General features: G+C 44.0%; 1 protein-coding gene across 1 annotated transcript in view; it reads right to left on the minus strand.

Moving 5' to 3' along the window:
* Positions 1-16230, minus strand: part of LOC311238990 (phosphatase and actin regulator 1-like) — a gene marked incomplete at its 3' end in the record, with an annotated part of 91511 nt that overhangs the window by 31744 nt on the left and 43537 nt on the right. Inside the window, exons 3-4 of the mRNA XM_084327207.1 lie at positions 4558-4761; positions 1845-2190 (exon numbers count right to left, since the gene is read on the minus strand). Of these exons, the coding sequence (XP_084183333.1) occupies positions 1845-2190; positions 4558-4761 (550 nt within the window). The remainder of the gene's footprint in view (positions 1-1844; positions 2191-4557; positions 4762-16230) is intronic.

Below are 16230 nucleotides of genomic sequence, written 5' to 3' on the forward strand. Positions count from 1 at the left end.
GAGTCAGACAAGAAGATAGATACCGATTTACTTCCCGTGCGTTCAGTAGAACGCTATTATGGCTGCAAGATTAGCCTAGCTTAGCACAAATGAAGTGGATATGGATCAACTACTAGCCTAAAACTTCAGGAGAGGTGTTTTGGCCAATGCCTAGGCTAGCCACTCTGTATCTGCTTCCATTCATTTGTGCTAAGTTAGGCCAGCTTGCAGCCGGATAGCTTTCTACTGAACGCACAGAGAGGAAATTGATTCTTGTCTGACTCTGGAGAAGATGGTAAGTGCATTTCCCATAATGTCGGCGTGTTCCTTTAAAGTGCCTTGCTCGAGGCCACTTCAGTTTGGGGGGGGGGGAGAGAGAGAGAGAGAGAGAGAGAGAGAGAGAGAGAGAGAGAGAGAGAGAGAGAGAGAGAGAGAGTGTTAGAGAGTTGCCTAAACGTCATAGGATTTTCACAACTTAGAATCAACAAACCCGTACAATTGTGTTTCTGACATGCAAGAATGCGGAAGAGCCTCTTTAGTGCTCACCAGACATGTGTATAATTCTCAGGAAATAACTCATTTAGCATAAAATAAATGACTAATAGACAATAACAAGGTCAGCGACTAAGACCACAGCCAGATAACTGGACTCGAAGGGGCACCCCTAATAAGAATATACAGCTCCCTTCCAAGCCCTTCCCGTGGTGATGAAATTAAACTAAGTAGTCTTTGAACTGGGTCAAGGGGCTTCTGATATATTATTAACTCAATTCTGTTCACTGAGTGGGTTTTAATCCATGTATCACACAGCACCACAATGGACTCAAACTGTGACTACAAACAAGACCCTGCTGCAAGAGACCGCAGGGAAGCATGCATCTTACACAAGAAAGGGGGAAACGTGCGTGTGTGTGAGAGAGAGAGAGAGAGAGAGAGAGAGAGAGAGAGAGAGAGAGAGAGAGAGAGAGAGAGAGAGAGAGAGAGAGAGAGAGAGAGAGAGAGAGAGAGAGAAATCTGTAGATTGTGTTGAAATATTAACACAGCACATCTAAATATACAATCGGAGCAATTGTGTGCAATCCTCTGCAAACCAGATGCAACATTTTGAATTGAATATCAGAAGACGGACGTGGTACACACACAAACCATGCACTACAGATCATTTGACAGATTTAGCACCCATCATTTAAAATGCACCTCAGGCTGCAATGCAAGTGCTTTCCAAATGATGCATTTCGTGAATTAAATGATAGGCTAGTTTGCTAGCTTAAGATGATCCACTTTCACATCACGCCAGTAATCCTACTGTAGCTTTCAGACTAATTGTAAAAGTGAGCGTAATATCCATTGCTACTTTATCCGGTTCAAATGCCTTTGATGGGACAAGGTCCCTGTGTATTACTGTAGCAGGTTACATAACAACCAATAATCTCCCTTTCCTCTGCCTGCCTGCCTGCCCCCCCCAAAATACGGAGAAACATGCTCCCACTGAAAGGAGAGCAGCTGGGGCACGTTATGTCAGGCTGGCTCCTGGAGGGGCACCTACCACACACACACACACACACACACACACACACACACACACACACACACACACACACACACACACAGAGTCAAAGTAGGCCACGGTGCCCAGTGGGACAGGGCGTACTGGCTCCGACCTGCACATCTGAGTGACATGGCAGGAGCCTGACCCCGTTTAACACCAGGGTGCTTTTCAGAGCATCATGCAAGTCTCTGTGAGGACACAACCTAATACTGTTGCTGCACACCGGTGGGCCGTCTCTCAGCTGCTCCTCACTGCATATATAGCAGTGATACATACAGGAAGCATGGGGGAAGTACTTGGGACAGTGAACACTGACCTTTCGAAGCGCTGCATGGAGAGCGCCAGGGTCTTGTTGAGCTCTTCGATGATGCGGCTGGGCGTGTGCAGGCTGCCGTACTGAAGCTGGAGCGGGTGGCCGTGGCTGTGGTGCAGGCCGTGCAGGCCGGACAGGCCCGCAAGCTGGGAGGGCAGCAGGGGGCCGTGGTGGGGGGGCATGCCCTGAGGAAGGGGACACTTCTGGGAGAAGGTGCTGAGGGGGTTGGGGGACAGGCAGGTGGAGCTCAGACCCCCTGGAGGCACACAGATCATCACCTTCTTGGGAGGTAGAGGGGGCGAGTGCTTCCCCCCGGCCATACAGGGCAGCTTCATGGGCTGGCAAGGGTCTGGAGAGAAGAGCATCCTTTACTTTATCGCCAACGTACACCACTTTTCACATGTCCCATGATGCAATAGTTGCGTATATAAACACAGTGGTCGTCCCCCTCCCCCCACACTTGCTTGAGGGCTCACTGTGGCTCCAGTTTCTAGCTCACAAATGGAATACACCCTCCTGTTAGGTACCAGGGATGGAACCAGCGACCTTGCTAGGCCTCTCTAGCTCTAGGCCATCCTACCACCCAGGAAAAGGGGCATCTGGGAATGAGTGGCAGGAACAGGGAGGGAGATAATTTTGATCTGTATATTAGGGCCAATACCATGGATCCATGCAAAGGTCCATGTGTTTTTACAATACCGTCATCAAGTCTACATACATGTATCTTTTAAATAGCACATTGAAGCAGTATCATACAAAATGTATGTATTTTCAATGAAGTAACATCATGTAATTGTTTTTAAAACATCACACTGTAATATTTGTACAGGAAAACGAAATAAGCCATACATAAAAATCATATCATCAACCAGACTTGTAGTTTATGTTCTACAACAAACACCACATTGGTGGTTGAGAAAGGCATACTGTAGCATGGAGCAGATAGAGATATTGTGGACACTCAAAGAAGGCTCAGATTTTATAAGAGTCTGGAAGAGGTGGGAATTAGGCCATGGTAATGCCACATCACACCGCCTGGCAGATTGACAATGACAGACAGAGAAGAGTCCTGCTGATGCCGAGACTCAAGTCTAATCCTCAGGCATGTCTAGTGAAGGTAGCCTCTGAAGCAGATTGATACACATTAAAACAATGACTTTCACTAGATATACAATGACAACTCACTTTTATTTAAATGCTACACCATTTTAATATGTCTGTCATAGCTACAGTAAATAATGACAGGTCTGGCCTCAAGATTGAAATGACTCCATATACCTGAACGCTCTTACCGGAGAGGGACAATTACTAGTAGCACTTGAACCTCGTTAGTTTAGGGAAGGGTAATAATTGTCCTCCACTGAATCCATTCTTACTCTACTAATAGTCATAGGATTGTCAACAAGTCGCATAGTCTATTTATGAATGACTTCCTCACATTATTATCCTACTGCAGATGAATACAATCCTGCAGAAGTTTGCTGAAGTCATTGTGATGCTGTGGATATGCTTAAATAACACCGGCTGAGCCCCGTTGTAGACAAGTCAACTACAGCCCTAATGACTTTCTGCAGGACCAAAAGATCTCTGATAAACATAACCTCTTTCTTTAGGGTATTTCTACCCGGGCACAAACGATGGGAGAGTTGTTGTGATGGAAACATATACAAACTTGTATGTATAAAAACAAACATCTTCGGGCGGCTACGTGGCGTAGTGGGCAAGGCGATCGCCACGAATGCGGAGACACTGGGCTCGCCTGTTCGAGCCCAGCACTCCACATTGCTTTCTGTTTAGCTGGTCGTTCATACTAATACACATTGGCCGTATTAGGGGGTGGGAAACTGATGGGTGGGGATCGGGCGTTGTGGACAGCGACTCCTACAGGTCGGTTGGTGCGCCTGCGCAGTAGAATCAGGAAGTGTCGGGGGCAGCGTGAGCCTCCCACGCGTTACTCCTCGCCACTGAGAGATCGAGCTGCGCAGGTGAAAAGATGCGACTGCTGTTACCTCAAGTACCGGAGGGGACTTGTGCTATGTATGACTTAGTCCACATTGCAGCCGGCTTGTGGGAGGCAAGAAACAGCGTTCGTGACAGGGGAGGGTTGAATTGGATGATACGAAATTGGGATGGGAGAAAAATATAGAAAATGGGAGAAAAAGTGGATATAAAAAAAAAAGAAAAAAAATCTTCAATGAATGAATACGTTTATTTAAAATGGACACCACAGCTACATTGGACCAGCCACAGTGGACAGACCAGATGTGTTGTTTTGCGTGTTTATAGCACAAGTGCTAGTTTTCAACAGTAGTCCAACAAAATGAACAGTAAAATACAGAATTAAAATCACAAATCAGAACAAATATTTTCCAGAGAAAGAGTCCATGATCAAAACAACAAAACCAGTCCGAATCTACATATGTGAACACTCAATATCAATATCTGAAATGAAGAAAGAATAATAAATAAATAAAATACTAACCTTTGTATCGTCTTACCCTTATGCACCTTGTCTATATTACTACCTACTATGCTAATACTACTATGCACTCAAGACTGTAGCACCCAAGTTCAACACTGTTTGACGAACAATGTTACTTACCCTTTAACCAGAGTTGTACCCTTCCTGCCGACTTGTTGTACAGAACTTGTAAGTGGCTTTGGATAAAAGCTTCATCTAAAAATGACTCAATGTAAATGTGTGCAAGCGACTCACCTGTGCTGTGGCTGGGTATTCTGGAGAAAGGCTTTGGAGGGAGTGCTGGAGGCTGCTTGTGGTACAACGGGGGCTTGGGGGGTAGGTCCTGAATTTTGCCGGGAAAGGTAACGGATTTCTTGGTGGACAGAATCGTAGACGACTTCATGGAGGGGTCCTGAGAGTAGAGTCCGCCGTCCATCGAGGACCGGAATTCAACGGTAGCTAAAGAGAGAAAGGGACAAAAAAAAGGCGAGAACGTGTCAAAATGTGTTATAATCTGGATTTGATTAATTAATAAAACACTCAAGACGTGTATTCTCCCTACGAATGACACCTCGACACTAAAACCTTTAAACAAAATCAACTTGGAGAGAGAGAAAGAAAGAGAGTGAATTCTCTCTACGAATGACAGACACACTAAAGCCATTTGTTCAAACAAAATCACTTTGAAATATTGAGTTTTTAAGATGAGAGAGAGAGCATGCGAGAGAGAGAGAGACAAAACGTAAAAAAAAAAAAAAAAAAAATCCAAGACTCCAAACCCTCGAGTCTTTGATCACCCCACAGAGAGTAAAGACTAGAGTCAGCCACGGCTGACTAAACTCCTCTTAATTTGGAGCCTGATGCATACAAACTAGATTACACAAGCTACTTTTTTCAATGATCATGAACCATTTTAAACAATTGACGTTAGGAGACTTATTATATCAGAGAGACTGATTTTTTTATTATTTTTATAAACGTGAGCAACCTAAGCTACCCTCCTCGGCTGACAAAACACAGAACAAGTCATATAAAAGAGGTCAGTTTCACCCAATATGTCCTGGCCGCGTGTACCACTTCCGCAACGGATTTGATTTCCGGGGTTGCCCTGATTGGCCGCGACGGGCGAGTGACACGCCGCGGCCCCGCCCCGTGGCAACGCCAGAGAGGCCGCTGTGTAGTACTTGAACGCGGACTTGACCTGACGCGACGCTGGAGTTCACTTCGCCTTTCACATCGCAGTCTTCAGTTGCAGTCATCCACGCTGCAGTCATCAGTCATCTAATATCGAACATTGTATATATGTCTCTATACTATTTTATTTCATACAACAATGTATGCCTTTCAAATGTTAAATGATTAAATGATACACACTGAAATTCTACGCTCACGCATCCTGCTTTCCACAACGCGACAATATTATTAAACAGCGGCTCTGTCATTGAAGTGGGAAAGAAGTGGGAAAAGTGAGCCGTATTGTATATTAGTACATTGCATAGTATATTGTATAGCGTATGGTAACTCAGTGGGGAAAGTGATTAAACAGCTCTGCACTCGGGAGATGTGGCGCGACAATGCTGCTCAGCACAGTCTCTAACAGTAAGAAGCATTTTGGATAAAAGTATTCTGTACTTCTGTATGACAACAATGTATGTCTTTCAAATGTTAAATGATAAATGATTAAATGATGCATGCTGTTACTGTTAGAGACTGTGCTAGACGGCATAAGCGCGGCGCGATGTGAAAGGCATTGGGGCAAGTGATTAAACAGCTCTGCACTCAGAAGATGTGGCGCGACAATTGCTGCTGCGGCGTTGAAGTGGGGAAGCGGCAGTGAAACACTGCAGCCTCGGCGTTGCCGCGTCTGGGGCTGCCGCGGGGCGGGGCCGCGGCGTGTCACGTGGGCGTCACGGCCAATCAGGGCAACCCCGGAAATCAAATCCGTTGCGGAAATGGTACACGCGTCCTGGCCCACATACCGTCTGGTCGTCTCCTCCTCCAATCTAAAACCAAGTTCAGTCTCAGCTTTGGTTTTATAGATCAACTGTTCCCTAAAACTGACATCACTATAGAGCAGGGGTTCTTTATACCACAACCCCATTTTATTTAGGATTTCTTTTGGCGACCCCACACTTAGGGCTTGTGTCCATAGCCGACGTTTTATGAGTTGTCAGCTCCTTTCTGTCATTAATTTCTATGCTGGAGAAGCGACAGGCGCGCTCCTCTTCCCAGCGACACGCCTCGCGTTTTATGAGCTCTCGACGGCAGGGTTTTTGGCGGAGCGCTCCCAGCTCATAAAGTTGAAACTAGTTCAACTTTTGGAAAAGGAGCGCGCTCATCAATGTAACTCATCGAGGAAGGGGTGGAGCCACGGCTGGCGCGAGCCTCAGAAAAAACGCTCTGAGCTTTTTTTTTCCTTAGCGGTCCGCCTTGAAAAAAAGGCTTTGAGTGGACACATAGCCATAATGTATCGCGTAATTTCGTGGAAATAAGGAATATCAAAATAAAAGCACATGTTTAGAAAATGAAATTACAGCACTATGTTATCAATTAAATGAATGCATATTATCAACAAAAGCAATGGAATTGTTTCTGTATACACATTTATAAAACGAGGCATATTTAGCCAAAATATGTTGCCAAAACATGAAGAAAATGCGCTCACGTGCGCTTTGGCAGAGATCCGCTTCTACTCTGAAAATCCGCCCTCACAGAGGTATGTTGATGCGAAGGGGACACGCTTTATCAGCGCAGCATTACACAACACTTGGTACTCGTTCCGGACTGATATCCAGAACTGCGAGGGCCTGTCCAGTGTCCAGTGAACTTGACTTTCAGTAGCTCGTCACACGAAAGATCATTGAGCGCCTCCTGGCTGCATTCTGTTCCTACAAAAAGCCATCAAGCTGAGTAAATACCCCCAAATCTCCGCTGATTATCCTGGAGTGCCACTAACGGAGTTTCCAGCGCATTATCAGCACATTTCTCTGCCAATGTGTTGTTTTTGTCTGCAAGGAAAATCAGCGCTTCTTCTCCGAGTTAACAAAGGCGAATACTCTGCCTCGAGATCAGAGGCAGAGCCTGTTTCATCGCGGCCAACCAGCACCGCTTCTGACAACAAACCTATCAATTGCGAGTCTGGGTTACACACAAAAGACCAGACCCCCCTCCAGTGTTAATTTTGGCAGCTATTTAAATTTTAGTTTTAGTCTTAGTCATGTGTCACATGCTCCTTTTTAGTCATCATATTTAGTCACCTTCATTTAGTTTTCGTTTAGTCAGTTTTAGTCAACTACAGGTCTGAGCATTTTAGTCTTAGTCAGTTTTAGTCTCGATTTTGTCTTTTTAGATTTAGTCACAGAAAACGGATGACATTTTGTCTAGTTTTCGTTAATGAAAAAAAAGGCATTTTATTCTCTTGTAATGCAATTCTATGTACCGCTAAGTAAGTCAGTCAAATTCACATTAATTTCGATTGGGATCATAGATTCATGTAGACGCCCCTTTCCCCCCATAACGTAATGAGTTAAAGATGTAAACAGTTAAAGACCCTCACCAGTCTTAAAATAACAAACAACAATAAGTGAACCAAACGTTTCCACAGCCCATGTGAAGCAGACATGACCACTGGTTGTACAAAAAGAATATATATACATATAGAGCATAGAAGTGCTCCACATATATACACTATAAGACATAATCAAACCAATAGTTTTAGTCTTAGTCATGTGTCAAATGCTCCTTTTTCGTTTATCATATTTAGTCACCTTCATTTATTTTTCATTTTAGTCTTAGTCAGTTTTAGTCAACTACAGGTCTGAGCATTTTAATCTTAGTCAGTTTTAGTCTCGATTTTGTCTTTTTTGTTTTAGTCTAGATTTAGTCAGGGGAAAAAGCTTTGTTGACGACCATATTTAGTCATCATTTTCATTAACAAAATTAACACTGCCCCCTCCCGCGATTATAAATGCGCAGGGTGTAGTGAGATGTGTATTGGAATACGTGTGTCGGCCTCCATTGATGAAGGGGCGAGAGTCGCGAGACATGGCAAATACACACAGCTGCCGGGTGGAAAACTCGATTTTTTTTTTGCCAATGCTGTCACCTACCCACGACCCCACTTTGGGTCGCAACCCGTAGTTTGAGGACCACTGCTATATAGGGTTATGTAAATAGAGTCTCCTCTTTACATAAGGTGTATCACCAACACCCACAACAGCTGTTAATGCCATAGTGTGGCCTCAAATACCCCATCACGGCCTTGGTTAAAGCCATCCTCTGTTTAGCAACATAGATGGAAAACCTCTTTATTTTATCCAAGACTTTGGAGATGCCTTAACAAAAGAATGTGTAGAGGAAACCGAGTGATATAACACATAATGATACACGTCTAAACTATTTAGCTTCCAATTACCTGTACTTGGCATATGCGTTTATTTAACTAGGTTTGTCTAGCCTCCAGAATTAAAGTTTAAGATCATTGTTCTGTGATCACCACGGTATTAAACATTTTCATCTTATATGCATGTGAAACTCCTTGCCCTCATAGAGATGGACGAGGTGAGACTTAGATAATCTGCAGTACAAAGGAGGATGTCATTGATTGAAATGTGCTTCCACATACATTAGTGTCCGGAGTGTCCAGAGTGCGTGTAGCTTTATGCCAAGCAAGCAGTGCAAAAATTTACCGTAGTGGCATGCAGTAATGCGCCTTTCATTTTCGCGGAAATAGGCTGTCTATTGCCATTCTCTTTGACAAACTCTAACCTTAACCAGCTCCTTAACAACGCCTAAACTTAACCGTTCTAACCTTAACCAACTCCGAAACAATGCCTAACCTTAACCTTAACCTTAACCATGCCTAACCTTAACCATAGAAATTATATTGCCATTCTCTTTGACAAACTCTAACCTTAACCAGCTCCTTAACAGCGCCTAAACTTAACCGTTCTAACCTTAACCAACTCCGAAACAATGCCTAACCTTAATCGGCGAAAGAATACACGTTAAAAAAAAATCACGTTAAAAAATATTTTCGATGGGATTCGAACTCGCCAGCAAACAAGCCATAGGATCCACAGCCATGTGTCCTTGCCAATTGAGCTATTTGTTGGATACTGAATAAGGGGCGGTGACTTATATATATTGAGCTCCGCTCGTGTCGCATGCGCGGGCACCTCGCCCGAGCACGCCGGCGCACGCACGCACCTGAGCGAGCACGCCGCCGCCGCCGGTGCACGCACGGTAGCATTTGTCTGAAAAGAAGGGCGCTTTACCGCACTAGCGTGCGGTGACGAATGCGGAAGCATTTTTGCACTGCTTGCTTGGCATTAACGTACAGGCGTCCAGAGTGCCTCCATAAACCTTTGCTTACTTTCAGGTCACATGTCCCATGCCTCTCTGTCATCTACATCCGGTACAATTGACTATGTTTCTCTTCAGTGGTCCCACAAGCCCACTATATACTGTAGATGTGGAATAGGAGTAAATTATCCCTAATCAAATTAAGGCTAAAGATTATATATACAGTAATTATATGGTGAATTTTGGCACGAGAGGCTGGATCTGCCACAAACAATGCTAATCACTCATTCAAAGAAACAATGAATTCTTCCAAGATGATGAAAACAACACAACTACCCACTGAGCATCTGTATAAAAACACACACACACGCATGTTTTTCCTCCCATCTGCTCCTGCCGTCACCACCCTTGCCACCAGTCTCTCAAGAGACAACAGGAAATGACAGCAAGGAAAACATGACTAACACAAAGAGCTGTCCAGATAACCGTTGGGTCTTCCATCAGCTGTTCAGATAACTGCTAGAGCTGCCCGACGGCTTCCAATGGACCATCCCCACTGCGCCTAGTCAAAAATAAACTGTTATGACAAACGTTACAGCTGCATATCTCACAGACTTGTGAGGAAGATGTCTGTGATCTGGGTTGAACTGGGAATAGCACTCTATTCACATAAATAAATGGAGGTAGACAGTGGGGCAGCTATGTCCATCAATCGGAAAACGTACAACAAAAGGTCTACACAATTATACCTTACAAAGGCCTACCAGGTTGAATTTAAGAAGTATCCAACTAGTAATACGCAAAAGGGCCTTTATCAGATGAGCAGGTGGCCTTATGGAGTGTCTAGTGCACCAGCTATTTTCCAGCGTATTATTCACCAAGTCCTACAGGGACTTGAAGGCACTATCTGTTTTTTTTTAGATGATATACTTATCAGTAGGAAAAACAGAGAGGACCACTTGCATAATGTGGAAGCGGTGCTGCAGAGGTTACAGGAGAGAGGTTTCAAGGTAAACAGAGACACATTCTTTCAATCCAGCATGAATTATCTAGGCTAGGTCACAGGAGAGAGGAGCAGGGCATACATCCAGTGCAGGACAAGACAGAGGCCAGAGCAAAAGCACCAGTGCCCCAAAATACAACTGAGCTCAGGGCATACTTAGCTTTACTGACCTACTATGGAATGTTCATTGAGAACCTCTCCACACTCATAAAAGCTATGGCAGAGCTCCTGAAGAAAGAAAAACAGTGGGTGTACTGTGGTCAGAACAGTACCAACAGGCATTTGACAAAACAAAATCCCAGTTGTTTTCATACGCCAATAGTCTATGCTTCACACACACACTAACCAAAACGACGTTCCATGACTACATATTATATGGTCGCAAGTTCTTACTTGTCAGACCATAAGCTGCTGGTAAAAAATATTAGTGCCCAAGACAGAGGTACCAGCACTAGCAGCAGCTAGACTACAGAGGTGGTCTTTGATACTGGCAGTTTACCAGTATGACAAGTACAAACCCTCCCAGGAGCATCTAGGCTATCTAGGCTTGCACTACAATAAAAAGGTCCAGAGAGTAGCCAGGACTATAGGGCACTACAAGAAAAAGGTCCAGAGAGTAGCCTGGACTACAGGGCATCATTCATACTGTAGATGTCATGCCCATCACAGCTAAGTATATACAATATCTAGAGAGACAGCCAGTGACCAGATCCTGGCCAAAGTGAGGCACTTCATTCTTACGGGGTGGCCAAACCAGGTCACAGATACAGCACTAAAGCCATACTGGGTTAGGATCACTATACCTACGGCTACTGTAGAGGCAGTAAAGGGGATGTTTGCAGCCTACAGACTAGTAGAGGAGCTAGTGTTTGTATGTACATACATAAGGACACCAAATTCATTACCCGTACTGACCTTCATCATGAGACAATTGAAACCATATGGGTGGAAATTTTATTTGAAAGGGCAAAATCTGTTCTAGTCGGCACAATATACAGACCGCCAGATCAAACTGGCTTTTATGATACTCTGGATGTGTGCTTAGCTGGAGCTGAGGATGCGGAAAAAATTCTTATTGGGGATTGGAACACGGATATGCAACAAAAAGATGCACCCGTCTTCAAATCCTTCAATAGGTTTTGTGATCTGCACGGCCTCAGCCAACTAATCACCCAACCCACAAGGATATGTGAATCAACTCAGACTACCATTGACCTCATACTGACCTCTGACAAGTCCAAGATCTCCAATAAAGGGGTTATAGCATGTGGGTTAAGTGATCATTATATGATATTCTGTACCCGCAAAAAGCTAAAACTAAAGGCTGGCTGTCACAAAACAGTCACATCTAGAGACCTCAAAACCTACTCTAGCGAGGCCTTTAACCTTGAACTGGAGAGTCTGGACTGGTCAGATGAACTCAATGGTACACTGGTTGAAGAAACTTGGCTTGGCTTCAAAACCAAATTTTCATCAATACTAAACAACATGGCCCCCCTAAGAACCACCAGGGTAAAAAATCGCGCTGAGCCATGGATGCACACTGAAATACTGACCGCTATGAAAGCCAGAGACAAAAAATGCTCTGAGTTTCGTAAAAGCCAGTCAAAGCTTACCAAAAGCACGAGCAGTGAACTCCAAGACCACGTGACTGAACTCAAACTAGAAAGAAACAGACTAAGAAATGACGTAAACTCCATGATCAAAACTGCTAAAAAAAATTTCATCAATGACAAAACCGAGGAAAACAAAAATAAACCACGTGAACTTTGAAAATTACTCAACAATCAACTAGGCTGCAGTAAAAAACTTAAAACCAGGTTCTCAAACATAAACATAAAGACGGACAACACGCTCATCACAGACAAGCTGGATGTAGCCAATTACTTAAACACTTTCTTCACAAACGTAGCCACAACACTGGTAAACAAACTACCCTCCCACTCAGGGCAGTATGGGGTAGAACACATAGTAGCATACTACAAGAACCTAGGCGTCCACAAAGACGACTTAAAACTGGAAATGGTAACTACAGATGAGGACATGAGGTACTCAAAAAACTGAGCGCCCTCCAACCAAACAAGGCCACTGGCCATGACAACATCCCCTCCAAATTCCTCAGAGACTCAGCAGCAGCCATCACCCCAGTCATCACACACATAATAAACCTCTCCATAAAACAGGGACACGTCCCCAAGGACTTCAAAATTGCGAGAGTAACACCCCTGCACAAAAAGGGCAGCAAATTAGACCCGGGTAACTACCGCCCTGTTTCTATCCTTACATCCATCTCGAAAGTCATGGAAAAAATAGTATACGAACAGATCGAAAAGTACCTCGCAGAAAAAAATCTAATCTACGAATTCCAATCTGGCTTCAGAACATCCCACTCCACGGACACATGCCTTCTCTACTTGAACGACCACATCAAACAAGAGGTGGACGCGGGCAAATACTGCGGCATGGTCATGCTGGACCTTCAAAAGGCCTTCGACACTGTCAATCACACCATTCTGATTGACAAGCTAAAAGCAATTGGTTTTGATAGTTTATCAGTGAGCTGGATACAATCCTACCTGGAGGGGAGGGAACAGATGGTGGAAGTAAACGGTACCCTATCCCCCCCCCTCACAGTGAGCTGTGGTGTTCCACAAGGAAGCATACTAGGACCGCTACTATTCCTAATTTATGCAAATGACATGTCGTCAGCTTGTGACTGCAACTTGTTCCTGTTTGCGGACGACTCAGCCCTGCTGGTCTCTGACAAGAACAAGTTACAGGTTGAAAAAGCCCTCAGCTCGGAACTAGGCAAAATCTGCATATGGCTCGCCGACAACAAACTATCATTACACATGGGCAAAACAGAGTCCATTCTCTTCGGTTCAAATAACAAACTCAGCAAGACCGACGGCTTCTCGGTTGCAGTGGGTGACAATATTATCACAAGGAAAGATGAAATTACCTACCTGGGTTCCATCCTAGAGGCTAATCTTTCCTGTGACAAAATGGCATCCAATGTAATAAAAAAAGTCAACCAACAAACGCGATTCTTGTACCGGATCTCCTCTCTGGTAAACAAGAATACCCTGAAGACTCTAGCAGGAGCACTCATTCAAGGGTACTACGACTATGCTTGCACCTCATGGTACCAAAGCACCTCAAAGGCACTAAAAAACAAATTACAAACATCTCAAAACAAGCTAGTCAGACTACTGCTTGACCTAACTCCTAGAACCCACCTCACCCCTGCCCACTTTGACAACCTAGGATGGCTTAGAGTAGACGACAGAGTACAGCAACTTGCAATGGGCCTGGTCTACAAGATACACTACGCGACCAAGGTACCCATGTACATGTCAAAATACTTCCCAAAGGTCAGTGAATACCACGATCACAACACCAGAGGGAGCTCCACAAATCATGTAAAACCCAGATTCGGCTCAAACAAGGGACTAAACACGTTTCGCAATTATGCCACATCAATGTGGAACGCCCTACCTAAAGCTGTAAAGGAATGTGAATCACTACCCACTTTCAAAAACACTCTCAAAAAACACCTACGTGAGACTGCAATTCGAAACTGGCCCCTACAAATGTCCTAACCTAGTTGTACAGTAAATGACCAAGTAAGGCTTTGTCAGTATTCCAATGTACAGTTTCAAATGTGTGTGTGTCCCCTACCCAACCCCCCCCCCCCCCCAATGTACAGCCCTCACCCAACCCACCCAACCCCCCCACCTCCAATGTACAGCCCTCACCCAACCCACCCAACCCCACCCCACCCACCCAACCTCCTCCAATGTACAGTTTCTACGCCAAATGTATATACACTCTTTTTCTGGACACTTTTGTATCACAAACAGTACTGTATTTGCAAATCTGATATGTCATAAATGTATAGATGTAGCAGTACTGTCTATCTGTATGTCATGTATGTCATATATGTTATGATGAATTGAAAATGGGGGACCCTGATGTAAACAAGACGAAAGTGTTTCTCTGGTCTGCATCCCCTTAACAATTGTATGTATTGAGCTGTACTGTACTGTACCCATTCTGCAATCTGTTAATAAACTTTTCAATCAATCAATCAATAGTATCGGACAACAGACCACAGCTGGTCTCAAAACAGTTTTGAGACTTTCTTAGTGCAAAACAGGGTAAAACATATCAAGTCAGCTCCCTTACCACCGAGTAGGGCTGGGCGATATGGCCTAAAATAACCTTTGTTTTAATTTGACACAAAAAAAAATTCCTTGCTTTTTCACCTAACTTCACTTAAAACAAATAAAAGGTGCCTCTTGATCATCAAACAAGAATGCATTTCCCTATTGGGATTAATAAAGTGCAAATCTAACTTTCACCAAACATCACTTTTTGTAAAATAAAAGGTGACTCTTAAACCACTGCTATAGAGGTTTGGAAAATCGATTTTAATTTGTCAAAATCGTCCTAAATCATTCATTCAAATTAATCGATAAAAATCGATTAATCGCCCAGCCCTACCACCCAGTTTCAAAATGGAGCAGCAGATCAGATTCTAAAACGGAAGAAGCAAAGGAGGGTCGGGGAGGTCACTACAACATCAGGTGGAACATCACATTGTTTGTGTATAGGAACACACCCCATGCGACTACAAGTCAAACTCCTGCAGAGTTGTTTCTGAAACGACAGATGCGCACAAGGTAGTCACTAGTGAAGCCAAGCTTCTCGTCAGAGATCCAGGAGAGACAGGATGATAAAGTAAAGGGAGCATGTCTATGTTCCCCGGGTCCTATGTTCCCCGATTGATTGATTGATTGAACATTTTAGACCACCAGCCCTGATTCCAAACTCTAACCTTAACCAACTTCGAAAGAGGGCCTAAGCTTAACCAGTTCGAAACAAGGCGGACATTAATAATTAATAAAATAGAAATAAAATAATAAAAAATCAATTAATCAATCAACCGGGGAACATAGGACCCGGGGAACATAGGACCCGGGGAACATAGGGATGATCCCAAAGTAAACATGGGTACAGGGAAGCCAGCACTCTTTTCAGGACAAGCAGTGTTTGTCAGAGATTCCCGGGGAGGAGAGGGGGGGAAATGGGTACCAAGGAAGGTGAAGAAGGTACTAGGCCCTGTAACTTTGTGTTATGTATTACTTGCACATGATGGAGGGATACTTACCGTTTGTGGTGTATATTCACATTGTGGTTCAAGTGTGGTGTCACTAATTGGTGGTCTGTGATACACACAGTTTCTTTCTGTTGTCTTTTTTCTTGTAATTAAAATGGCCGCCCCTTATCATTTACACAGGTGTGGTGATGAGGCAGCACACCTATGAAAGCATCTCAGAGTACCAGTCTGCAGCTGTCGCTTGCGTCGCTCGTCACAGTTCTCCAGAGTCTCACCAGAAGTGCTCTCACCTGCTCTCACTGCTTTGCTTGCCATTTTTGCTGTTTGACAATTTTTGCTTTGTTCTATTTTTGCCTATGTGCTTTATTTTGTTATCCTGAACGTATGGAGTCTGGAGCACCCACCTCCCCATTATTCTTTGTCCCTTTAAAATAACTATCAAATAAATACTGTTATTTTTGGTAACACCGTTTCGTTTTCCTGTGTCCACCTGCTTACA

The sequence above is a fragment of the Notolepis coatsorum genome (assembly GCF_963971535.1).
Source record: "Notolepis coatsorum genome assembly, chromosome: 13".
NCBI lineage: Eukaryota > Metazoa > Chordata > Actinopteri > Aulopiformes > Paralepididae > Notolepis > Notolepis coatsorum.